Here is a 27,710-nt window from a genome sequence, read left to right on the forward strand (position 1 = left end):
CCCTGGTCTGGCAGCCATTTTTACACTTGGGGAACAAAGTGGGGTCAGGACATTTAAATATTTTTCTAATTCTAAGTATAAGCCTACTTTTCAGTATAACTGAAAAAAATGCTTTGATTCAAAGGTTTAAGGTTGAAGACACTTAAGTCAACTTGTTTGTTTTGAGTGCTGGGGGGTGGTGGTAAAATAGACCTAACATAAAGTTTACCATCTTAACCAGTTTAAGTGTGTGGTTCCGTGGTATTAAATATATTCACACGGTTGTGCGGCCACTGCCACCATCCATCCCCCGAACCCTTTTCATCTTGTAAAACAAACCCAATACCTATTATACAATTACACCCTTTTCTTGTCTCCCCCAGTCCCTGGGCAACCACCATTACACTTTCTGTCTTTATGATTTTGACTACTCTGAGTACCTCATATAATTGAAATCACACAGTGTGTTTTTGTGATTGTTTTATTTCACTTAGCATAAAGTCTTCAAGATTCATCCATGTTGTAGCATATTGCAGAATCTCCTTCCTTTTTAAGGCTCAATGACTTTCCATTGTGTGTATATACCACAATTTGCTTATCTATTCATCCATCAAGAAACACTTGGGATACTTCTAAGCTTTAACTATTGTGAATAATGCTGCTGTGAAAATGGGTGTGCAAATATCTCTTCAAGACTCTGCTTTCAATTCTTTTGGGTATATCTCTCTAGATAGCGGAATTGCTGGATCATTTGGTGGTTGTATTTTTGAGCAAACCTTTTATATTATAATATGTGGTCCAAAATTTAAGCTTTTGGGAAACTGACTCAAAGTAAAAAAAAAAAAAAAAAAATTCACAGATTAATTCTAAGAGTGAAAGACTGAAGTCTATTTTGAGTCATAGCTTGGCTTATAGCCTACACTATATGGGAATTTATTCTATAATAATAAAATAAACTCCAATTTACATGTAATCTCTTATTGAAAATTAATTTCCTTTTATTGTATCCTCATAAGAGATAAAGTCTAACACTGAACATTTAAATAATTAATTCAGTCTCACCTTTGTTTCTAATTCAGAATTCTCTCTTTGTAGCAGGTCATATGTTATTAAATAATGGTCTCTGTCTTCTGCTGCCCTTGGAAGACTTTGAATTTCATTATAAAGGCATATAAGTTCTGACCTTGATTTTTGCACCTCCTGATTAAGAAATAAAGACATTTAGTAAAATGAGATTTTCCCCATAAAAGGTATAATATTTCTAAAATGGAATCTTTGAAACAACTCTCACAATTTTTTTTTGCTTTTTTCCCCCCAACTTATTCTTCTAGCAGAACTACTTTTAAGAAAGTAGTTAAGGTAGTTAAGTAGTAAAGTTTACTTAAGTCAATTAATGAAACTGAGCATTCTTAGCTTCTATCACTCACAGGTGGAAGGACTGGGTTTCCAGAGTTCTTCCTACTTTTTGCAAGGCTTGTAGAGAGGGTACATTCTTCAGCAACTCCTGCACTAATTATATTTTCTTGCTTAAAGTGTATCTTTTTTCAAATGTACCTTTTACAGAATAACTGAGCCTTTAATCTTGTGACAACCTCATGCAGAAGGGCTACTGAAACAGGCTCAGAGAGTGTAAGTGGCCTGCCCAAGTTCACATAGCCAGGAAGTGGTAAAGCTGAGATTCAACCATCTGACCAACTTCAAACTCTGTGTTCTTCACAACAAATTATGCTGCCTTAGTTAATAATGTGTATTCAGTGACTAGGGCTTCCTCTAATCCTCTGATTTCTTCCCCCTATATCTGTGAGAGAAAACCCTTTAGTTATATGTAGAGTCTTATCAAATTTCTACATTGATGACATGGAAGATGTAGTTTGGCTGGTGGATGACTGGGGCCTGAGAGTTAGTCTGTGGTGTCCTGTGAAGGAAACAGATGATATTAAATTTACTTTAGGAAAGGAGTTACATGGTATTTTCCCAAAGTCTTCAAATCAGAAGGAGAAGAGAATGTTGATGAGGAAAGTGTTGGGCAAAAAGGAGAGAGAACAGAGAGTGGCCACAGGAAGAAGGCAAGTGGTATCAGTTTCCTACCTCATTGTATTGGAAATTCCTGTAGGTCATCAGGATGGGATTTGGGGCATTGCACTGGCTGTCACCCACCCTGCAAACTGATTAAATGTCACCATCCTCTAAATTGGTGATCTAGACTTCCATGGACTCACTTCCAGGTCTCTCTTTTAAATATAGGCTGGTTGTCTCTTGATAGACCTTTCCAAGATGGTAGGACAGCAGTTAAAAGGAGAGACAAGTCCATGACTCTGTGGCCACCATAATAATCAAACCACCTACTACTTAAAGGTCTCTTTTTGGCTAGTGCTGGAGCTGGAACTCAGCGTGAGGGAACAACAGTCACCCCATTATTACTAACAGAAACACATATTCTAGAGCTACTATTTATTTTAAAATTAAAATAAATGGGGGGCGCCTGGGTGGCGCAGTCGGTTAAGCGTCCGACTTCAGCCAGGTCACGATCTCGCGGTCTGTGAGTTCGAGCCCCGCGTCAGGCTCTGGGCTGATGGCTCGGAGCCTGGAGCCTGTTTCCGATTCTGTGTCTCCCTCTCTCTCTGCCCCTCCCCCGTTCATGCTCTGTCTCTCTCTGTCCCAAAAATAAATAAAAAACGTTGAAAAAAAAAAAATTAAAATTAAAATAAATGGTAACATGAAATCCCTAAATTAGGAATGCAAAAAGAGGAGAATAACATCCTGAGTGGCAGAATACCTCACTATCAACTTTCAAAGCCTTCTGTACAGTATTAAGATCAGATGTCGATTGCTTTCTCCTTTCTCTCTCTTCTGACAACTTACTTTCAAATATGTCAATTTTTTCTTGGCTCATTTTCAAAATCTGCAAAAAAGCATTTTACATAATTATTTCTACATACAATAATGTTTCCTATAAATTCTAATAATACTAATTTACACCCTAACTAAATTATAAAGTCACCTAAAGGAGATATAAAGCTGGGAAAAATAGTTCATGGTACCATAGTTCGTAAGAGACATGTTTCTCTCTGAGTCTGTTTTCTCAACTGTAAAATGGAGCTAATACTTTTCCTACATACATTATGGCCATCGGAGTAGGAATAAAGTGAGATTTTGAAAGTATTCTGTAAATGTTAAGCACCGACCAAATACAAAGTATTGTTGAAATCTTTCTAAATTTGTTGGTAATAATAATTGCAATAATAATGAGATCAGCTAATAGGTAGTTAGTGCTTAGCATATGTTAGACATTATGGTACATGTTTTACTTGCACAATCTCATTTTATTTTCCCAGAACCCTACAAATTGGAACTACTTTTTTTTTTTTCTTTTACAGAGAACAGAGGTGAGGCTCAGATATATTTACTTAAGCTGAAGAAAGGAAAGGGTGGATCAACCAAAGAGTTTTACCTAATTAAATTTTGGACAAAAGTATGCTGGAGCTTTGCTTGTACTTCTGGATTCATAATTTACTGCCAGATATGTATTCATTTGACCTACAGGTTTTTCCAAAATTAATCCATTAGTTTAGTAACGTTGATTATTAATAATTTCCCTTTTTTGTGTTTAATATCAATAAAACAGGAAGAGATGGGTTGGAAAGAATGGAAAAGGAAACTGGAAAAATGGATGCTAAAACCTCGGTGTAACTTTTGCAAATCCTCCTGTCTAAGGGCATAGAAAAAAGACCTGGCTAAGAATGAGGTCGACTTCTTAGCAACACCATACAAGGATACAGGAAAGGATATCACCCACCCTCTTCTGCCCTGGTGAATGTTTCTGCACATCCATACTTGACATGCTGAGCATTCAGCACTCAAGGCAAAGCTCTTCTTGGCCCCACCCCTCCACCACCTGAGATGCCTCCGTGCAAAGTGTAGGGAAATGGTTCAACTCCCCTCATTTCCTTTGTGTTTTTTAGCATAAGAATGTCATGTATTTTAATGCCATAACTTTTAAAAGATAGTTTTCAAAGGGACATATATTTGAAATCTCCCATAATTTATGCCATTCTAAAAATAATTATGCACTTAGGCAATTTATGTCCTTCACAGACTCCGTGGTGACCAAAGTTTCAACCAGAAAAACACAGGAAAAGGGCAGCAAACAATGTGAGAGATGAGCAGTGGGATGGCGAGAGCTCTGGGTAGCTGAAGGGAGCCTACCTCATCTGTCAGGCAACAGCAAACAGAGGGAAGCACTGACTGACGTGCTAAGGAATTGCCTAACTGGCACAGGGTAGCTACCAACGGCTCTGGAGAATGGTGTAACAGCTTGGAATTTTCCACTTTCAGTGTTCCACTACCTGAAAGGTGGGGATCATCTAATGCTCTGAATCAAACTGTGCCTCCTGGGCACAGTATGACAAGTGTTCCTGCCATCCGTGCTGTGTGCTTGCACTGTGCTCTGCCCTCGCACAGGCATAGCCAATGGGGTGGCAGATGTGGGTGCCAGACAGGAAGAAACATGCCAGGTCATCACCTCCAGGTTCATGTGCTCAGTGTTGGGCATGCTGTAACCCCCATCAGTTATAATAAATCCACTATATAAACCCCTCCATAAATCCTCATAAGAGTTAATATGATGAACAAAATCAGCTGGAAGGCCAGACAAACCTGGAATAACTCCTAGCTCTGTCTCTTACATTGTTCAAGTTCCTCTAAATTCTCTCAAATATGAAGTGGGACTATCTCTCCTACCTTGGGGAGGGTTGTTATAGGGATTACATGAGACTATGTTTATAAAACATCTAGAACAGAACATGGCATATGAGAGATGCTTGACATATTGTGGCTATTATCATTCTTACCAGATACCTAGCATTTCTTCTCTTTTAAGCATTTTCTCTGAGAATATGCATACTAGCCACATTACCAGGATCTAATTAATGATAAATCTGTCTGCATATAGAAATTGGTAAGGAATACAGATCATTATCTTGAGGAGTTGGTTTAAAGGATTGCTTTTCTAAATTATTTGTTCTTTTAAAATTTTTAAAAATTAATTAAATATTTATTTGTTTTTGGGAAGGGGGCACAGAGAGGGAGGAAGGGAGAGAACCCCAAGTTAGCTCTACGCTGCCAGCACAGAGCCTGATGCGGGCTCGATCCCATGGAACTGTGAGATCATGACCTGAGCAGAAACCAAGAGTTGGGCGCTTAACTGATTGAGCCACCCAGTAGTCACTAAATTATTTGTTCTTTTAAAGTAACCCCCTCTCATTTATTTTGAAAAGAATTCTTATGGGGAAACTGCCTCCAGGGCTCCCAGAAATGGAAGCTTCTCTGGTCGGTGTGGAGGCAGAAGGCCTGGAGCTTTGCATCTGTAGAATGTCAAGGATCCCTAAAACACAGTTTGAAAGTCACAGTGGCAAAAATGTGGGTTTTGTAGTCAGTTGAAATTTGAGATCTTCCACATTTATGAATTTGTGATCTTGGTTTCCTCACTATGCAGAAGACGGAACAATACTTACCTCCCAGAATTTTCTGTTAACATTACATGAGTTCTATCAAACCCACAGCAGAGTCATTACAACACTGTAGGCACTCAGATCTTAATTTCCATCCTTTTACTTCCTATTTGTAGGAAACAGAAAGTAAAGTAGTCAGAGACCAGGAATGATGGCATGAGGCACCTGAGCACCCATCTAAAAGCTGATGATGCAGGCAAAGGGGAGCGTGACCCTACATCAAGATCTGAAGCTCCTAACCCCCGGATTACAGCATTCAGTTCACTCGATTACGCTGCTGAGAATGATTCTTTGGTTAATACTGAGTGATATCACCATTGCCTGGCTGCTAAACGCAATCAAGAAAGCTTCAGTCTTTTTCTTCTTGAAAGATCACAAGAGAACTTCAATGGCAAAAATCTATTTAGTTACTTCCTCTTTCCTCAAGAAATGACTTAAAAATTTTTTTTTAATGTTCTTATTTATTTTTGAGACAGAGAGAGACAGAGCATGAGCAGGGGAGGGGCAGAGAGAGAGGGAGACACAGAATCTGAAGCAGGCTCCAAGCTCTGAGCCGGCAGCATAGAGCCCGACACGGGGCTCGAACCCACGAGCCGTGAGATCATGACCTGAGCTGAAGTCGGACACCCAACTGACTGAACCACCAAGGCGCCCCAAGAAATGACTTTAAAAGGCCATTTAACTATAATTTATTACTTATTCATTGAATACCTTTTCTAATTTGAAAGACTTCTATTTGTAAACACTCTTAAAGGGAAGAACCATATATTTACAATGTTCCTTCTTAGCCCCTTCCAGGGGGCTCTATGTGGGATGAAATGAAAGGATCATTAAAAGTCAATATAAATCGGGGCGCCTGGGTGGCGCAGTCGGTTAAGCGTCCGACTTCAGCCAGGTCACGATCTCGCGGTCCGTGAGTTCGAGCCCCGCGTCAGGCTCTGGGCTGATGGCTCGGAGCCTGTTTCCGATTCTGTGTCTCCCTCTCTCTCTGCCCCTCCCCCGTTCATGCTCTGTCTCTCTCTGTCCCAAAAATAAATAAAAAATGTTAAAAAAAAATAAATCTTTATTATTTTAGAAATCCACACATATTTCAAGTCTTGATGACAAGGTAAAGAAAACTGGCTTATACCATAGCTGTAGGACTAAGATCAGACAGAAAAAAACCATGGTATTTAATATTAAACATGATAGGAAAATGTGTTTTCTTTTCTAAACAAGTTTTAAAATAAGACAGATGCTCATTTATTCAGAATGTCATAGATAACATCTATCATAGATGGAGGTGGATTTACCAGTTACTGTACAAGAATCTTTTCTACCATCCAGAATTCTGTGGGGTGCCTGGGTTTGGTTGAGTGTCCAACTTTGTCTCAGGTCATGATCTCCCAGTTTGTGGGTTCGAGCCCTGCATTGGGCTCTGTGCTGACAGCTCGAAGCCTGGAGCCTGCTTCGGATTCTGTGTCTCCCTCTCTCTCTCCCGCCCCACCCCCACCCCCCACCAGCGATCTTTCTCTCTCTCTCAAAATAAACATAAAAAAAAAAAAAGGATTCTGTGATACAGAGGGCCACATGTAACTGTACCCCTGGTAGGTATCTCTCTCTTCAGGAAAGAACTTGGCGCACACTTCCCAGGCATCCTCCAGTGAACAACTGAGCATGGTTAGGGATATTAAGGCCTGGCCATTTCTGGTTAATGTGGAATTTCGTCACAGGTTATCACAGAGCCAAAGCCCTGTTGGTCTGAATGAGACTTCTCAGAACTACACCACAGGCTGAGGTTCTTCCTTCCAATCTTCCTTCTGTCTCCCTCTTCTTTAACAGATATCAGACCTGAATCACGATCTAAAGGCTTTGCTAGCCCATGTCTGCCCTTCCCTGATCCTTCTCAGGTACCACCCCCCAATAACTCTCCTGTAATTCTAGGTTTGTCTTGGTGCCTGCTTCCCAGATCAGTCTCCTTTCAGTGGATATATGGGTGACAGAACAGGAATGGGCCACAGTCATGGTCACCATCAAAGACAAAAGAAAATGACCATTTGTTTAAAGACATGAATATAAGCATCCAAGAAGCTCAATGAACTGCAAGAAAGATGAAATCAAGGAGACCCACACCAAGACACATTATAATTAAACTATTGAAAGGCAAAGGCAAAGAGATAATCTCAACTGCAGCAAGAGAGAAGTGACTTGTCACTTACAGGAGATCCTCAATAAGATCCTCAATAATCCTCAATTATTGAGCAGATTTCTCATCAGAAACTTTGGAGGTCAGAAGGCTGTGGGCTGATATATTCAAAATGCTAAAAGGAAAAACCTGTCAGCCAAGAGTTCTATATCCAACAAAACTGTCCTTTCAAGAGTGAGAATGAAATTAAGACATTCACAGATAAATAAAAGCTGAGGGAGTTTGTTACTAGTAGACCTTCCCTGTGAGAAATCCTAAAGGGAGTCCTGTGGGTTGAAATGAAAAGATACCAGACAGTAACTCAAAGCCATATGAAGAGATAAACATCTCAGTAAAGGTAAATACATGGGCAATTATAAAAGCTAGTATTATTATTATTATTATTATTTTTTTTTTTTTAAATTCTTTTTCAACGTTTTTTATTTATTTTTGGGACAGAGAGAGACAGAGCATGAACGGGGGAGGGGCAGAGAGAGAGGGAGACACAGAATCAGAAACAGGCTCCAGGCTCCAAGCCATCAGCCCAGAGCCGGACGCGGGGCTCGAACTCACAGACCGCGAGATGGTGACCTGGCTGAAGTCGGACGCTTAACCGACTGCGCCACCCAGGCGCCCCTAAAAGCTAGTATTATAGTAACAATGGTTTAACACTCAACTTTTTTCCACATGATTTAAGAGATGAATATATTGTTTAAAATTATTAGCCTAAAAGCTAGTATTATTGTAACTTTCATTCTAATTCCATAATTTGGTTTCTATGTAATTTAAGAGACTAATACATTTAAAAAAGCAATTATTAGTTCATGTTTTTGGACACACAATATATAAAATTGTAATTTTGTGATGTCAGTTACTGAGAGCAGAGCTGTAAATAAGCAGAATTTTTGCATACTATTACAGTTAAGCTGGCATAAAGTCAAATTAGAGTGTTATAACTTTAGCATGTTAAATGTAATCCCTATGGTAACCACAAAGAAAATACTTATAGAGTATACTCAAAGGAAATGAAAAGGAATTAAAATGTTTTATTACCAAAAAATCAACTATACACAAGAGAGACAATAATGCAGGAAATGAGGGGGACAAAGAGCTATAATGTACATAGAAACATGGCAAAATGACAAAAGTCCTACTGTAATAATTACTTTAAATTTAAGGTAATTATCTCTACAATCAAAAGACAGACATTGGTATCATGAATAAAAACAAAACATGATCCAACTATATACTGTCCACACAAGATTCACTTCAGATTCATAGATGCAAACAGGTTGCAAGATAAAGGATAAAAAAAGTTTTTCATGCAAACAGTAACCAAAAGATGGCAGGGCTAGTTAAACTAATATCAGACAAAATAGACTTTTTTTCTACGTTTTTAATTTTTTTTTATTTTTTTTATTTTTGGGACAGAGAGAGACAGAGCATGAACGGGGGAGGGGCAGAGAGAGAGGGAGACACAGAATCGGAAACAGGCTCCAGGCTCCGAGCCATCAGCCCAGAGCCTGACGCGGGGCTCGAACTCACGGACCGCGAGATCGTGACCTGGCTGAAGTCGGACGCTCAACCGACTGCGCCACCCAGGCGCCCCTAGACAAAATAGACTTTAAATCAAAAAAGATTACAAGAGACAAAGAAGGACATTATATATTAATAAAACATTCAATACAGCAATAAGATATAATAGTACCTAATCACCAACCAAAATATATAAGGCAAAAATTGGCCAAACTGAAAGAAGATGGAGACATTTCTACAAGAATTGGAGACTTCAATACCCTTCTTTCTTTCTTTCTTCCTTTCTTTCTTTCTTTCTTTCTTTCTTTCTTTCTTTCTTTCTTTCTTTCTTTCTCTTTTTGATTGAGAGAGAGGGTACAAGTTATCAAGGGGCAGAGAGAGAGAGAGAGAGAGAGAGAGAGGGAGAAGCAGGGCTCACCTGGGGTTCATGTTTTTACTCAAAGTGGGGCTCAAGCTCCCCCGATGTGGGACTCGAACTCACAAACTATGAGATCATGACCTGAGCTGAAGTCAGATGCTTAACGACTGAGTCATCCAGGTACCCCTCAATATCCTACTTTCAATAATGGATAGAACAGCCAGATATAAAATAAGTAAGGAAACAGGACTTGAACAACACAATAAAGCAGTAATATTTAACAGACATACAGGACACTCTACTCAATGACAACAAAGTACTCATCCTTCTCAAATGCACACAGGTCATTCTCCAGGACAGACCATATTTTAGGCCACAGACTAAATCTTAACAGATTTTAAAAGACAGATTGGTAATATGGTAATACAAAGTATCTTCTCTGATCACAGTAGGATGGAGACAGAAATTAAGAACAGAAGGAAAACTGGAAAATTCACATATTTGTGGAAATTAAACAACTTACTTTTAAACAACCAATGGATCAAAGAAGATATCACAAGAGAGATTAGGAAATACCCAAAGATGAATGAAAATGAAAGTACAACATAGCAAAACTTATGAGAAGTAATAAAAGGGGGAAATTTATAGCAATAAATGCTCACATTAAAGAACAAGAAAGATTTGAAATCAACAACCTAACTTTATAATTTAAGAAAGTATGAAAAGAACAACAAATTAAATCCAGACATAGTAGAAAGAAATAACAAAGGTTAGAGCACAGATAAAATAAAGAATAGAAAATCAATATATAAAATCAGTGAAACCAAAAATTGGTTATTTGAAATGATGAAAAAAATTGACAAACCTTCACCTAGACTGACTAAGAAGAAAAAGACTCAAATTACTAAAGTAAGAGTTGAAAATGAGTATATTACTACTGATTCTACAGAAATTAAAAAAAAAATTATAAGAGTACTCTGAACAGGAGCACTTGGATGGCTCAGTTGGTTGAGCTTCCAGCTTCAGCCCAGGTCATGATCTTGCAGTTCATGAGTTCGAGCCCTGCATCGGGCTCTGTGCTGACAGCTCGGAGCGTGGAGCCTGCTTCGGATTCTGTGTCTCCCTCTCTCTCTCTGCCCCTCCCCCACTTGTGCGCTCTCTCTCTCTCTCTCTCTCTCTCTCTCTCTCTCTCTCTCTCTCTCTCTCAAAAATAAATAAAAACATTTAAAAAAAGAGTACTCCGAACAATTGTACACAATAAATTAGACAACATACACGAAATGGACAAATTCCTAGAAACACAAAACCAACAAAGACTGAATCATAAAGAAACAGAAAATTTGAATAGACCTATAATGAGTAAGGATACTGAGTCAGTAATCAAAAATCGCCAGTACAGAGAAAGGTCTCAGGCCTGATGGCCTCACTGGTAAATTCTACCAAACATTAAAAAAAGAACTAACACCAAGCCTTCTCAAACTTTTCCCAAAACTTGAAAGGGAAGAAACACTTTCTAACTCACCCTGTGAGGTCAGCTTACCCTGCCATGAAAGCCAGACAAAGATACTATAAGGAAGAAAAAACTACAAACCAATATCCTTTATGAGAATTGATGTAAAAATCCTCAAAAAATATTATCAAAATGAATTTAACATCATGTTAGAAGGGATATACACCGTAACCAAGTGAGATCTATTCCTGAAATGTAAGTATGGTTCAATATACAGAAATTAATCATTGTGATACACCACATTAAAAGTATGAAGGAACAGGGGCGCCTGGGTGGCGCAGTCGGTTAAGCGTCCGACTTCAGCCAGGTCACGATCTCGCGGTCCGTGAGTTCGAGCCCCGCGTCAGGCTCTGGGCTGATGGCTCGGAGCCTGGAGCCTGTTTCCGATTCTGTGTCTCCCTCTCTCTCTGCCCCTCCCCCGTTCATGCTGTGTCTCTCTCTGTCCCAAAAATAAATAAAAAACGTTGAAAAAAAAAATTAAAAAAAAAAAAAAAAAAAGTATGAAGGAACATTGACATGATCATCTAATTGGTGCAGAAAAAGCATTTGACAGGATTCAACACCGTTTCATGATTAAAAAAACATTAAGGAGAGGTGCCTGGATACCTCAGTTGGTTAAGTGTCTGACTCTTGATTTTCGGTTAGGTCTTGATCTCAGGGTCGTGAGTTCAAGCCCTGCGTTGGGCTCCATGCTTGGCATGGATCCTACTTAAAACAACAACAACAATGACAACAACAAACCACAAAATAAACTAGGAAAAGAAGAAAACTATCTCAACATAATAAAGATTTATAAGAAACCCACGGTGAACATCATATTCAATGGTCAAGGACTGAAAGCTTTCCCTGTAAGATCAGGAACAAACTTTCACCATTTCTATTCAACATAGTATTGGAAATTCTAGTCAGAGCAATTAAGCAAGAAAAAAATAAATAAAAGACGTCCAAACTGGAGAAGAAGAAGCAAAATTATCTCTGTTTGCAGATGATACAATCTTATATGTAGGAAACCTTAAAGATTCCACAGTTAGACTTAATAAATGAATTTAGCGAAGTAGCAAGACACATAGTCAACACACAAAACTCAGTCACACTTCTACATGGTAACAATGAGCAATCTGAAAAGGAAATTACAAAAACACTTCTATTTATAGTAGCATCAAAAAAATAGTTAGGAATTAATTTAACCAAGGAGGTGAAAGACTTGTACAATAAAAACTAGAAATCATTGCTGAAAAAAATTAAAGAAGAGAAAGTAATGGAAACACATTCCATGTTCATGCATTGGAAGACTTAATATTATTAAGATGTCAATACTATCTAAAGCAATCTGAAGATTCAATGCAGTCTCTATCAGAATCCCAATGACATTTTTTTTTTTTTTGCAGAAATAGAAAAACCCATCTTAAAATTCATATGGAATTTCAAGGGATGCTGAACAGCTAAAACCATCTTGAAAAAGAAGAACAAAGCTTCAGGACTTATACTTCCTGATTTTAAAATATGCAGGGTGCCTGGGTGGCTCAGTCAGTTAAGGGTCCAACTTTTGATTTCTGTTCAGGTCATGATCTCACAGTTTGTGGGACTGAGCCCCATGATGCTCTGTGCTGGTGCTCTGTGCTGACAGCATGGAACCTGCTTGGGATTCTCTCTCTCTCTCTCTCTCTCGCTCTCGCTCTCGCTCTCGCTCTCGCTCTCGCTCTTGCTCTCTGCCCCTCCCCCGCTCACATGCGCTTGAGCATGCACTCTCTCTCTCACTCAAAATAAACATGTCTTAAAAATTTAGTACAAAGCCAGAGTAGTCAAAACAGTGTGGTACAGGCATAAATACAGACATATAGGCCAATGGAATAGAATACAGAGCCCCTAGGGGCGCCTGGGTGGCGCAGTCAGTTAAGCGTCCGACTTCAGCCAGGTCACGATCTCGCGGTCCGTGAGTTCGAGCCCCGCGTCAGGCTCTGGGCTGATGGCTCAGAGCCTGGAGCCTGTTTCCGCTTCTGTGTCTCCCTCTCTCTCTGCCCCTCCCCCGTTCATGCTCTGTCTCTCTCTGTCCCAAAAATAAATAAAAAACGTTGAAAAAAAAAAATTTAATAAAAAAAAAAAAGAATACAGAGCCCCAAAATAAACCTGCATGTATATGGTCAAATGATTTTTTTTTTAATGTTTATTTACTTTTGACAGAGAGAGAGACAGACAGAGCATGAGCAGGGGAGGGGCAGAGAGAAAGGGAGACACAGAATCTGAAGCAGGCTCCAGACCCTGAGCTGTGAGCATAGAGCCCGATGAGGGGCTCGAACTCAGACTGTGAGATCATGACCTGAGCTGAAGTCAGTCGCTCAACTGACTGAGCCACCCAGGTGTCCCGATATGGTCAAATGATTTTTGACAAATGTGCCAAGACCATTCAATGGGAAAAGACCAGTCTTTTCAACAAATGATGCTGAAAAAATTGGACATCCATTTACAAAAAGAATGAAGTTGTATCCTAACAGCATATATAAAAATTAACTAAAAATGAATCAAAGATTTAAATATAAGATGTAAAACTATAAAGCTCATAGAAGAAAACATGCAAAAGGCTTTATAACATTAAATTTGGCAATGATTTCTTGGATATGACATCAAAGGCACAGGCAATAAAAGAAAAAATAGACAAACTGACCATGAAATTTAGAATTTTTTGTGCATCAACACAGATGAAATGAAATGAAAACACAGATTCCAACCTATGGAATGGAAAAATATTTGCAATTATATATCTGATAAGGGATTGATATAAGCAGAAAATATAAAGAGCTCCCAAAACTCAACAACATAACAACAACCTGATTTTAAAATACGCAAAGGACTTGAATAGATATTTCTCCAATGATGACATATGATTGATCAATAAACACATGAAAAGATGTTTAACATCATTAATTATTAGGTAAATGCAACTCAAACCACAATGAGAAACTACCCTGTATTCATTAGGATAGCTACCACCAAAACCACAGAAAATAGGTGTTGTTGAAGGTGATATAGAGAAATTGGAACCCTTGTGAAACTGTTAGTGAGAAAGTAAACGGTGGAAAACGGTATGATGGTTCTTCAACAAAATGAAAGCCAGTTACTATAATCCAGCAATTCCACATCAAGGTATATACCCCAAAGAATTGAAAGCAGGGACTTGAATGGATATGTGCACACTTGTGTTCATCGCAGTGTTATCCACAACAGCCCAAAGGTTGAAGCAGCTCAAGTGTCCCTTGATGGATGAATAGATAAACAAAATGTGGCAATACAATGGAATTTCAGCCTGAAATAGGAAGGGCATTCTGACATGTGGTACAACAGGGATGAAACTTGGAAGATATGCTAATTGAAATGTGAGTCACCAAAGGACAAATAGTGAATATGATTCCCCTTATTTGAGGTACCTAGAGTAGTCGAAATCATAGAGACAGAAAATAGAATGGCGGTTACCAGGGGCTGGGAGGAAGGGCAGAAGAGGGAATTATTGGTTAATGAATACACAGTTTCAGGTTTGCAAGATGAAGGGAGTTCTGGACGTAGATGTTAGTAATAGCTGCACAACATTGTGAATGTGCTTACTATCACTGAACTGTACACTTAAAAATAGTTATGTGTATTTTATCACAGTAACAAACATTTTTGAAAAACAAAAGTAGAACAAAGACTTTTGCAGACAAAAGGGAAAAAAAACAAAAAGTTGATCACTAGTAGATCTATACCAGGAGAAATGTTGAATCATGGTCTTTAGGCTAAAGAAGTATGGTACCACGTAGAAACTTGGATCTATGCAAAGCAATGGTGAACTCTAGAAGTGGTCAGTATGTGGTTAAATACGAAATACTTTTGTTTTCCCCTTAAAAGGCTTAAGCAAAAATAATTAACAATATATTATAGGATTTATAACATCGAGTGTTGTTCTTTTTTATTGAAGTTCATTCAATTTATCTCTTTCCTCTCATATTGTACCATAAGCATCACGGTGAAAACAGGCCACACCTTATACATTTTGTTCAGAAATCACCACAGTTAAATATCCAAGTTCACCACTTCCAGGTTCTACTTTCCACTCAGTGGCAAAACATAATTCAACTACGTTCTCTGCTACTTTATAACAAGGATCATCTCTTCTTCAGAGTCAAATAGGGCATGTTCCTCACTGCTCTCTGAGGCCTCACCAGAAGCAGCTTCAAAGTTCATGTTTCTAAGCAACATTCCGATCATGGCAATCTACGTATTCTCCGAGAGACAGACGCTTTCCCTATAGTCTCACTTCTTCATGAACTCTCACCAGAATCACCTTTAAGTCTGTATTTATACCAACAATCCCTTCAAGGCAATTTAAGCTTTTTCTATCTAGCACCCCAACATTACTCCAGCTTCCACATGTAATACAAGTACAAAGCCACTTCTACTGTTTTAGCTATTTGTTATAGAAGGTACCTCACTTTTTGGTACCAAAATGCCAACGAGTTTCTGCGGGCTGCCATAACAAAGTACCACAAACTGGGTAGCTTAAAACGACAGAAATTTATTCCTCATCACTCTGGAGGCTGGAACTCTGAAGGCAAGCTATTATCAAAGCAATGTTCCCTTTGAGACTCTGGGTAGAATCTTTCCTTGCCTCTTCTAGCTTCTGGTGGTGGCTGTCAATCCTTGGCATGTCTTGGCTTGTACCTGCATCCCTCCAATCTCTCCACCTGTCATCACATGGCACTCCCTGTGTGTCTCTGTCTTCACATAGCATTTCCTCTTCTCACAGGTACGCCAGTCATATTGGATTAGGGCCCATCCTAATGACCTCATCTTAACTTTACTGCATTTGCAAAGACCCTGTATCTAAATGAGGTCGTGTTCACAGGTACTGGGGGTTAGGACTTCAACATATTTCAATGGAGGCATAATTCAGTCCATGACAGAGATAATAAATAGAGTATATAAAGAGCTCTTGCAATAAAAAGACAACTCCATTAAAACTGGCAAACAATATGAATAGGCATTTTCTTCTTTTAATGCTTATTTATCTTTAAAAAATTTTTTTTTAACGTTTATTCATTTTTGAGAGACAGAGAGAGACAGAGCATGAGCAGGGAAGGGGCAGAGCGAGAGGGAGACACAGAATCTGAAACGGGCTCCAGGCTCTGAGCTGTCAGCACAGGACCCAATGCAGGGCTCGAACTCACGAGCAGCGAGATCATGACCTGAGCCAAAGTCGGACGCTCAGCCGACTGAGCCACCCAGGCACCCCTTTATTTATTTATCTTGAGAGAGAGAGCGAGCTCACGTGTGTGCATGCGTGAGTGCGCGTGAGTGCGCGCACACACACACGTGAGCAGGGGAGAGGCAGAGAATGAGGGAGAGAGAGAATCCCAAGCAGGCTCCACCCTGTCAGCACAGAGCCCAACATGGGCACAATCCCACAAAGCGTGAGATCATGACCTGAGCTGAAGTGAAGAGTTGGATGCTTAAAAGACTGAGCCACTCAGTCACCCCATGAATAGACATTTTCTAAAGAAGATATACAAATGGCCAATAAGCGTAAGAAAAGATGCTCAAGATTACACAGGAAATACAAGTCAAAATTACATTAAGATCCTACTTCACACCCACTAGGATAGCTATAATAAAAAAGATAAGACTATAACAAATATTGGTGAAGATGTGGGGAAATTGGAATTCTTATACACTGTTGATGGGAATATTATATGGAACAACTGCTTTGGAAAACAGCCTGGCATTTCTTCAAAAGGGTAAACAGAGAGTTAACATATGACCTAGCAATTTCACCCCTAGGTACATACCCAAAAGAAATGAAAATATGTCCACACAAAAAGTTTGCATTATTCAAAATAGCCACAAACTGGGAACTACCAAATGCCCCTCAATTGATGAATGGAAAAACAAAATGTGGTATAATCCATGCAATGAAATATTATTTAGCCACAAAAAAGAGATAAAGCACTTACCTATGCTATGATAGGCTTGAGTCTTGAAAATATTATGCTAAGGTGAAAGAAGCCAGATGCAGAAGACCACATATTTTATGATTCCATTTGCATGAAATGTACCCGGATAGGCAAATTCTTAGAGACAAAAAGTAAATTAGTAGTTGCCAAGAGGCTGGGGGCTAAGGGAATGGAGAATGACTACTAATGGATATGGGGTTTCTTTGGGGGAGATAAAAATGTTCTGAAATTAGACAGTAGTGATAATTGCATAACTTTGTGAGTATACTAAAATTCACTGCACTGTACACTTTAAAAGGGTGAATTTTATGGCAATGTAAATTATACTTCCATTTTTTTTTAAAGAATAAATGTAATTCTACATAGGTAAGAACTGTGTGCTGAAAACTACAAAACATTTCTGAGACAAATTAAAGACCCAAATAAATGGAAAGATATAGACCATGTTAACACATTGGTGGACCCAATGTTGTTAAAATATAAATTCTTCCTCAGTTGATCTGAACATTCAATGCCATTCCAATCAAAATCCTACATGGCATTTTTGTCAAAACTGACAAGCTCATTCTAAAATGTATACAGGGGAGTACCTGGGTGGCTCAGTCGGTTAAGTTTCCTACTCTTGATTTCAGCTCAAGTCATGACCTCATGGTTTGTGAGTTTGAGCCCTGCGTTGGGCTCTGCACCGTCAGTGCAGAGCCTGCTACAGTGCAGAGCCTGCTTAGGATTCTCTCTCTCCCCCTCTCTCTGCCCCTCTCCTGCTCATGTTTGCTCTCTCTCTCTCTCAAAAATAAATAAATACACATTAAAAAATAAAATATATATGGGAATGCAAAGGACCTAGAACAGTCCAAACAATTTTAAAAAAGAAAAACAGAGTTGGAAAGGTTTTCTTTCTGATTTTAAGACTTACAATAAAACAACAGCATGGCATTATTTAAGAATAAATGTAGATTAATGGAACAGAATAGAGTCCAGAAACTGAGCTGTATAACTAATTTTTGCTAAAGGAGCCAAAGTAATTCGATAAGGAAATAACTCTCTTTCCAATAAATGGTTCTAGAATAATTGGATATACATTTGGAAATAAATGAATCTCAACCCTTACATCACATCATATACAAAAATTATCTCGATGGATCATAAATCTAAATGTAGAAGCTCAAACTATAAAACCTTTAGAAGAAAAGAGAGGAGAAATATTTTGTGTCCTTGGTTCTTAGATGGCTTTTATGTCCTATCATAAAATGATAAAAGAAAAATTTGATGAATTGGGATCCATCAAAATTTTAAAACAACTACTCTTCATAAAACACTGTTTTAAAAGACGAAAAGACAAGCCACAGACTGAGAGAAAGTATTTAAAATACATCTATCTAATGAAGGACAGTTATCCAAAAAATAGAAAGAATTCCTACAACTTAATATAAATACCTGAATTAAAAACAAGCAAAATATGTTTCATAAAAGAACATACACTAATGGCCAATAAACACATCAAAACATACTCATTGTCATTAGATACTCTCAAAAGTCAAATTAAAAGCACCGTGAGATACCATTACGTGTCCACTAGAATGTCTAGAATTCACAAGACTGACAATAACAATGTTGTTGAAGATGAGGAAGCAACTGAAACTTCCATACCATCGTCAATGGGAATGTAAACTAGTACCACTACTTTGGAAAGCAGTCTGGCAGTTTTTCATACAGTTAAACATGCACTGACTCTATGACTTGATAATTCCACTACTAGGTATTTATCCAAGATGAAAAAAAAAAAAACCTGGTATGAGGATACTAGTGACAGCTTTATTTTATAACAGTCAAAACCTGAAAATAATCTGAATGTTCTATCAACCAGTGGGTAGACAAATAGTTTATGGTATATCCACATACAGGGATATTACTCAGCAATATAAAAAATGAACTCTTGACACAGGCAGCAACGTGGATAAATCTCAAAAGCATCATTTCAAGTGAAAGAAGCCAAACACAAAAGAGTATATACCAGATGATTCTATTTATTAGAAATTCTGAAAACGTATTATAACAGGAAGTGGTGGAGTGGGGACAGGGCAGGGAGGGGTGTGATGGCAAAGGGGGAGGGAGCTAATGAATATGTTAGGCTAACGAATGTGTTTTCTTTCCTGATTGCAGTGGTTGGTTGTGGTTATACAGGTGTATGCACCTGTCAAATCTCATTGAACTCAACTCTTAAAATATGTATGTCTGTATTGTATTAGGTATTTCAATCAAGCTATTTTATAAAAGAAATACAAATAACTTTTAAACATATGAAAAATGCTCAGTCTTACTGTAAATAGATAAATAAACATGAAAACTACATTTGGATACCCATTCTCAGCTCTCATTTAGTAAAAACACAAAATTTTGACAATATATTCAGTTGGTGAATTTTTTACCAAAGTGGTTTTCACATGCATTGCTGAGGGAGAGGAAACTGGTATAATTCTCTCTGAGGGATATCGAGCAATATCTACCCAAATTACAGATGTATCTAATCTCTAATCCCATAATCCCATTTCTGCGACTCTATCCTACAGAAACACCTGCATACATGTGCAAAAGACTAGAAACAACCCAAGTGTTCATCAGAGGAGACTGGTTAAATGTAGTACATCCACACAATAGAAAGCTACATTGCTCTAAAGAATGAGGAAAACTTGGGGTGCCTGGGTGGCTCAGTTGGTTGAGCGTCTGACTTCAGCTCAGGTCGTGGTCTTGCAATTCGTGAGTTCAAGCCCCGCGCTGGGCTCTGTGCTAACAAACAGCTCAGATCCTGGAGCCTGCTTTGGATTCTGTGTCTCCCTCTCTCTCTCTCCCCCTCCCCTGCTCATGCCCTGTCTCTCTCTTTCAAAAATAAATAAATGTTACAAAAAAAAATTAAAAAGAAAAAAGAATGAGGAAGACTTTTTTTTGTACGATACAGAAGGATCTCTCTTTTGTATGATACAGAAGTAAAAAGAAATAGAAATCAGGAAAGGAGGAAATCTGAGTAAATATTCAAATTTCTTACATTTGCATAAAGACATACTGGAAGGATAAATAAGAAACTAATCAAAATAGTTATTAATAATCAACTTGCTTGTAACTAGAGCCCTACTGAGTGTTTGGGGAATGATTTTGGTAAAAGTTACTGCAGTCTTGATTGTAAATTCCTTCTTTTCTTTCCTCCACTCCTCATTCCCTGCTTTTCTTCCTTTCTTTCCTACAAAAATGTACTGCTTATATGGAAAAGGGTTTTGGAAGACAAGAAAGGACACTAACTCCTTGGGTCAGAGCCAAGAAATTCTGCAGCTGTAGTTTCCATGATACCTAAGAGGTCTGGGCTATAGGGCCCAGGGAACTACAATAAAAACAGCTCTCATGAATGAGACCCCTCAGCAACAAGGGATGTCACTCATCTTAAGTATATAAGAGGAAAGCCCCCCAAAGCAGTCTAGCTCCTTGCCCTGAGTGTCTGAAACAGCCCTATCTAACACATACTGGCTCCTGCTTCATTCCAGCCCTAAAGTCGATCACTTTGTCCACCGCTTCAGATGCCGATCACACTGAAAAGACTAGACACTGTACATGGCGTCTAGGCCTTTCTCGTTCTCTACCCCGGTTTATTACTTTAAGTGTGGCTCCAACTACCCCCTCTCCCACCATTGGTTGATTCTATAAATCAACTTCATTGTGATGATTAAAAATGCTCAATTGGTTGTCTCTTTGTAAGATTCCTTTCCTCTTTTCTTTAAAAGAAATAATCCATCACTTTCTTCACATACATTTCCCCTGTGGGGAAGAAGTGAACAGAAACACATCCTCTGCACCCCACTTTCTTCCTCCACTCTAATTTGCTGAGCAATAGAAACAGAGGCAATAAGAGGAGAGTAATAAATGATCAGCACCAATCGCTCTGGTATACTTTGCAAAAATGGGACTCACTTCAAAATATGAAACCAGAAAGAATAGACTTTCAAATACCTGTTCTCTCTGTTCAGCACCCACAGTTATCCCAGGGGAGTGGTTTTCAAGTTGCTTATTCTCTTGAGATTCATGAATCTTTCCTTTGAGCCTTTCAACCTTAAATACAAAAGTATTTTAAATATGAGAGTATGGGGTTGGGGAGGGGGTTTGCTTTGCTATTAAAAGGTACTAGTAATACATGAATACATTCTTCACGAAAAAAAATCCAACTAACACACATAGGTTTATAGAGTAAAAAGTGGCTCAGTGGGTTAAGCTTCTGACTCTTGATCTTGGCTCAGGTCATGATCTCATGGTTCTTGAGCTCGAGCCCTGAGTCGGGCTCTGTACTGACAGTGCAGAGCCTGCTTGGGTTCTCTGTCTCCCATTCTCTCTGCCCTTCCCCCACTCACACGCTCCATCTCAAAATGAATAAACTTAAAAAAAAAATGATATTATCCTATCATAACCTTACCCCACAATCCCTTTTCCCTTTCCAGAAACAACACTGTGTGGGATGTACCCTTCTTCAATTTTATCATGCAGATGTATATATGTACATGCATGTATTAAACATATAAGTATATGTCAGTATTAAATATATAAATTTACAAAGACTAAGACAACTTGAACAGTCATTGTTTATTCAGGCTTATGGTTACATTTAAAAATTATGATAAAACCTACGTAACACAAAATTTACCATGTTGACCTTTTTAAAAAAGTTTTTTTATTTTTATTTTTTTATTAAAAAAATTTTTTTTTTAACGTTTTTATTTATTTTTGAGACAGAGAGAGACAGAGCATGAACGGGGGAGGGGCAGAGAGAGAGGGAGACACAGAATCTACAGCAGGCTCCAGGCTCTGAGCCCTCAGCCCAGAGCCCGACGCAGGGCTCGAACTCACGGACCGCGAGATCGTGACCTGAGCTGAAGTCGGACGCTCAACCGACTGAGCCACCCAGGCGCCCCAAAAAAGTTTTATTTATTTATTTTGAGAGAGAGAGCATGAGACAGCATGAATAGGAGAGGGGCAAAGAGAGAAGGAGAGAGAGAATCCCAAGCAGGCTCCACACTGTCAACATAGTGCCTGATTTGGGGCTCAGTCCCATGAACAGTGAGATCATGACCTGAGCCGAAATCAAGAGTTGGACGCTCAACCAACTGAGCCACATGGGCGTCCCTACCATGTTGACCATTTTTAAGCACACAGTTCAGTACTATTAAGTACATTCACATTATTATGTAACCATCACCATCATCAGTCTTCACAATTCTTTTCATTTTCCAAAACTGAAACTCTTTACCCATTAGATAAGAACTCCCTATTCTGTCCCTCTCTTCCCCCCCCCCCCCCCCCCCGCCGCAGCCCCTGGCAACCACCATTCTATTTTCTGTCTCTGTGATTTTGCTACTCTAGGTACCTCATGTAAAGGGAATCATACACTATTTGTCCTTTTGTGACTAACATTTTAATTAACATAATGTCTTCAAGTTTCATCCCTGTTGTAGCACAGGTCAGAATGCCCTTCGGGCTGAGTAATATTCCATTTTGTTTATCTATATATTCCAAATGTATGTGCCACATTTTGTTTATCTATTCATCCATCAAGGGACACTTGCATTGCTTCAACCTTTTGGATGCTGTGGATAACACTGCTGTGACATGAGTGTGCAAATCTGTTCAAGTCCCTGCTTTCAATTCTTTGGGTATATACTCAGAAGCAGAATTGCTCAATCATATGGTAATTCTACATTTACTTTTTAAAGAAAGTGCCATGCTGTTTTCTATAGTCACTGCAATACTATTTTTCATTCTCAATAACAATGCACAAGGGCTCCAATTTCTCCATATTACTGTCAACATTTTTTGTTTTCTGTTGTTTTGATAATAGCCATCCTCTTGGGTATTTATTCATTCTTGCAACAAAATTACTTGAGCACTTAGTTTATGTGGGCTGTTGTGTGAGACACTAGAGATATGACCGTAAAATGAATATAAACTAAAATTGAAGAGACATATATCCAGAACTTAGAAGTCCATATTAAAAATCAATAAATACAGGAACTCCTGGGTGGCTCAGTAGGTTGAGCATCCAACTTCAGCTCAGGTCATGATCTCACAGTTGGTGAGTTTGAGCCCTTCATTGGGCTCTGTGCTGACAGCTCAGAGCCTGGAGCCTGTTTCAGATTCTGTGTCTCCCTCTCTCTGCCCCTCCCCATTCACGCTCTGTCTCTGTCTCTCTCAAAAATAAATAAACATTAAAAAAACTAAAAATTAAAAAAATCAATACATTACTAAAAAGAAATAATTCAACAATGTGGCACAACTCAAATTTATCCAATATAATAGAATAATAATTTCTATTTGCTAAATTAAGTGTAAACTGATATCTAAATCCTTATTAAAAAGGTCCTAAACTGACATAAGAGCAGTCACATTACTGTTTAGCACAGGCAGCTAAAATGTATAAAATATAAATACTGATAGGTCATCTAAGTCACAGTATGGCATCTATCTGGGATGCTATAGCCGCCAGTATCAGTCCTCATTAATGACTATATATATATATATATATATATATATATATATATATATATATACAATCATATATATAGGTAATACAGATCTATGTTGCTCTAGCTGCTGATTGTTATTTTATACCCATTTAAATAAATTCTAAGAACAAATGACATTCAACAACTTACTACTTCTCCAAGCGCTTTTTTTTCTGAGTCAAGTGATCGAACCCGATTTCTTAAAGCCAGAATTTCTTCATCCAGTCTCTGATTATGTTCCTTTGCTTTCTGTAGGTCAATTGAATCTAAAACAGAAAAGAACACAGTTTTTTTTGTTTCTCACACCAGACTAATGAGCTGGATATTTTAAACTTTTTTTTTAATGTTTATTTATTTTTGAGATAGAGAGAGACAGAGCATGAACAGGGGAGGGTCAGAGAGAGAGGGAGACACAGAATCTGAAGCAGGCTCCAGGCTCTGAGCTGTCAGCACAGAGCCCGACGCGGGGCTCGAACTCATGGACCATGAGATCATGACCTGAGCCGAAGTTGGACGCTTGACCAACTGAGCCACCCAGGCGCCCCAGAGCTGGATATTTTGAGGATAGGGTTTTTGGCACTAGAGGCTCTTGGAGGAGATGTACTTTTAAAGCAGTGGAGCCTACCTCCTAGAAGTTCAGCAGCAGAGAAAATTATCTTCCTACTTGCTTGTGGTCCTATCTCTCATACATACCACATACACTCCTAGACACTTCTATTCAGCAACGGTAGGGCCCCCCAGACAACAAATGGTGAGCCACGAGCAGTGAATGGACAGATTTTCTAAGCTAAATCAAGTTAATGTATCAAAACCATCTTTCTGCCTGCACCACAGCCCAAAAAATGGTAGTCCACTCTAAGACCTGCTCTTTCCAGGGCTCATCAGTTTCCTTATTATTGCAAACTTGCTATGGGAAACTTTCCTGAATTTGTAGCTGTTTCTTTTTAGCCATTTCCACATATATTTCTCTTATTTTTCTTCTGCTTAAAAGTCTCCTTTGTTGGGACACCTGGGTGGCACAGTTGGTTAAACGTCTGACTCTTGATTTCGGCTCAGGTCATGATCTCACAGTCTGTGAGTTCGAGCTCCACGTAGGGCTCTGGCTCTGTGCTGGTGGTATGGAGCCTGCCTGGGATTCTCTCTCTCTTTCCCTTTCTGCCCCTCCCTTGGCTTGTGCTTCCTCTCTCTCTCTCTCTCTCTCTCTCTCACACACACACACACACACACACACACACAAATAAAATAAATAAACTTAAAAAAGAGTCTCCTTTGTTTTCCCTCTTTATCACCTGTTTTGTATTAATTATTCCTTGTATTTTTCCTTTCTTCCTTTTTTCCCCCCTTGCTTCCTTTTCCTTTCCCCCTCTTAGCATGTAATTTTTTTAATTTGAAAAGTGCTGAACACACACCAAAAAGAAAAAAAAAATCATTCACAATCCCACCTTGTATATGTGTCAGTGGGTGGGTGCATATATACAGAGACAGAGACATTTGTTTTTTGGCTTGTGGAATCTTTCAAAGATTTAAATGATGCTACACAATCTGTCTGCAACTTTACCATATCGATGTGTGGGTTTTGTTGTTGTTGTTGTTGTTGTTGTTGTTGTTGTTGTTGTTGTTGTTTTGTATCATGGATGTCTTTACAGGACTGTCCTTACAAAGTCATTTTCCATTTCTCATTTGGAACTACTTTTAAATTAGTTTTACTGATTCTTGGTTTTCATACAAATGGATTCTTAATATGCATATTTTTTGTGTGTGAGGCTTCTTTCACTCAATATATATTTTGGGTATGCAGCTGTGTCATATCAGTAATGTATTCCTCTCTACTTTAGTCCATCTTATTCATACATCACTTACTAATCTACTGGTCTCAACACATCCTCTCATTTTATTCTGCCCAGTGCGTTCATTTCCCCTACTGATGAAGATTCAGGTGTGTTGCCAATGACTTGCTCTTATAAACAATTCTAAAATTATTATCCTTTTTCATCAATCTTTAGGTACTTATGACATTACTTCCAAAAAACAAGTCCCCAGAAATCGGACCACTGGATCAGCTGATATGTGCATTTAGAAAATGTAATAGATACTGCCAAAACAAATCTTCAAAAAGATTGTACAAAGTTACATTCTGTACAATGACACTCCCCGTTTGTCCACACTGGAGGTTACCAGAATTTTAGTTTTCATAAATCTTAAAAATGCAGTTGAATTATGGGTTGTTTTAAATGCAATATTGTTTTGCTGATCACAAATGGAATATAGGCTTTTAGTTAAACAAACAAACAAACAAACAAACAAACAAACAATGTTATGTTCAAACTGAATATTCTCATCTAACCCTTATTCACCACCCTCACCCAAAATAATATTAATACTTAGTAAATACTCTTCAAAAGATTCTATATACACATTCTAACATACAGACCAGGGTTTTATTAAAAATATTTAACAACTCTTAAAGCATGGACCTTCACCTGTAAGAATGAGCTCAGGAGGAAAATTCTAGAGAACTGCCAAGTATTATTCCTTTAGCGGCTGGGAAGACAGGGGCTGGAAGGAGCTGGGATAGTGGGGTAGGTGGTTGACAGTTGAAACACTCAGTGCAGCAGGTATTTACAACTAACGCAAAATTATTCCGGTGTCTTCACGACTCTACTGCCCCACATTAATGTGTACCACTTCATCAAAGTCCTGTGGGCACACACACACATACACCCAGACCCCCAAAATAAAAGCCAAAATAACACTGTCCCCCATATAGTACTGTACAACTTGCTTTTTTCACCTGATAACATATCACAGACATCTATTTATGTCATGCACATTCATCTATGTCATTCTTATTTTTTTTTTTTTTTATTTTATAAATTTTTTTTTTCAACGTTTTTTATTTATTTTTGGGACAGAGAGAGACAGAGCATGAACGGGGGAGGGGCAGAGAGAGAGGGAGACACAGAATCGGAAACAGGCTCCAGGCTCCGAGCCATCAGCCCAGAGCCTGACGCGGGGCTCGAACTCACAGACCGCGAGATCGTGACCTGGCTGAAGTCGGACGCTTAACCGACTGCGCCACCCAGGCGCCCCTATGTCATTCTTATTAATAGATGCATAGCCATTTATTTGGCCAATTCATTGTGGAGAAACACAACTACTCCCAAAGTTACTTCTTACTCTCCATACTTTCACAAGTTCTTCTATAGTCATCAGGGATACTGTAACATTTCCTCCTGGTTTTTGTTATCAGGGTAATGCTGCCCATATGGAAAGTGTTCTGTCTTCTTCAATTTTCTGGAAGAATTTATGTAAAATTGGTATTATTTATTCTTTAAAAAGTTTTTTAGAATTCACTAGTGAAGATATCTGAACTCAGAGTTTTCTTCATGAGGAAGATTTTTTTTTCAATATATGAAATTTATTGCCAAAGTGGTTTCCATACAACACCCAGTGCTCATCCCAAAAGGTGCCCTCCTCAATACCCATCACCCAACCTCCCCTCCCTCCCACCCCCCATCAACCCTCAGTTTGTTCTCAGTTTTTAAGAGTCTCTTATGCTTTGGCTCTCTCCCACTCTAACCTCTTTTTTTTTTTTTTTTCTTCCCCTCCCCCATGGGTTTCTGTCAAGTTTCTCAGGATCCACATAAGAGTGAAAACATATGGTATCTGTCTTCTGTATGGCTTATTTCACTTAGCATCACACTCTCCAGTTCCATCCATGTTGCTACACAGGGCCATATTTCATTCTTTCTCATTGCCACGTAGTACTCCATTGTGTATATGAACCACAATTTCTTTATCCATTCATCAGTTGATGGACATTTAGGCTCTTTCCATAATTTGGCTATTGTTGAGAGTGCTGCTATAAACATTGGGGTACCAGTGCCCCTATGCATCAGTACTCCTGTATCTCTTGGGTAAATTCCTAGCAGTGCTATTGCTGGGTCATAGGGTAGGTCTATTTTTAATTTTCTGAGGAACCTCCACACTGTTTTCCAGAGTGGCTGCACCAATTTGCATTCCCACCAACAGTGCAAGAGGGTTCCCATTTCTCCACATCCTCTCCAGCATCTATAGTCTCCTGATTTGTTCATTTTGGCCACTCTGACTGGCGTGAGGTGATATCTGAGTGTGGTTTT

General features: G+C 38.7%; 2 protein-coding genes across 3 annotated transcripts in view; both read right to left on the reverse strand.

The window, feature by feature from the left end:
- The window catches only part of LOC131504899 (coiled-coil domain-containing protein 30-like), a 76,492-nt gene extending 73,611 nt beyond the window's left edge, over window positions 1-2,881 (reverse strand). For both annotated transcript variants that reach the window (XM_058717802.1, XM_058717804.1), the window contains exons 1-2: window positions 2,756-2,881; window positions 1,042-1,179 (exon numbers count right to left, since the gene is read on the reverse strand). In XM_058717802.1, the coding sequence (XP_058573785.1) occupies window positions 1,042-1,179; window positions 2,756-2,872 (255 nt within the window). In that variant the 5' untranslated portion in view covers window positions 2,873-2,881. The remainder of the gene's footprint in view (window positions 1-1,041; window positions 1,180-2,755) is intronic.
- The window catches only part of LOC131504900 (coiled-coil domain-containing protein 30-like), a 59,432-nt gene continuing 34,517 nt past the window's right edge, over window positions 2,796-27,710 (reverse strand). The window contains exons 10-13 of the mRNA XM_058717805.1: window positions 23,722-23,837; window positions 21,032-21,130; window positions 5,493-5,595; window positions 2,796-2,881 (exon numbers count right to left, since the gene is read on the reverse strand). Of these exons, the coding sequence (XP_058573788.1) occupies window positions 5,515-5,595; window positions 21,032-21,130; window positions 23,722-23,837 (296 nt within the window). The 3' untranslated portion in view covers window positions 2,796-2,881; window positions 5,493-5,514. The remainder of the gene's footprint in view (window positions 2,882-5,492; window positions 5,596-21,031; window positions 21,131-23,721; window positions 23,838-27,710) is intronic.

The sequence above is a fragment of the Neofelis nebulosa genome, chromosome 2 (genome assembly GCF_028018385.1).
Source record: "Neofelis nebulosa isolate mNeoNeb1 chromosome 2, mNeoNeb1.pri, whole genome shotgun sequence".
Classification (NCBI taxonomy): domain Eukaryota; kingdom Metazoa; phylum Chordata; class Mammalia; order Carnivora; family Felidae; genus Neofelis; species Neofelis nebulosa.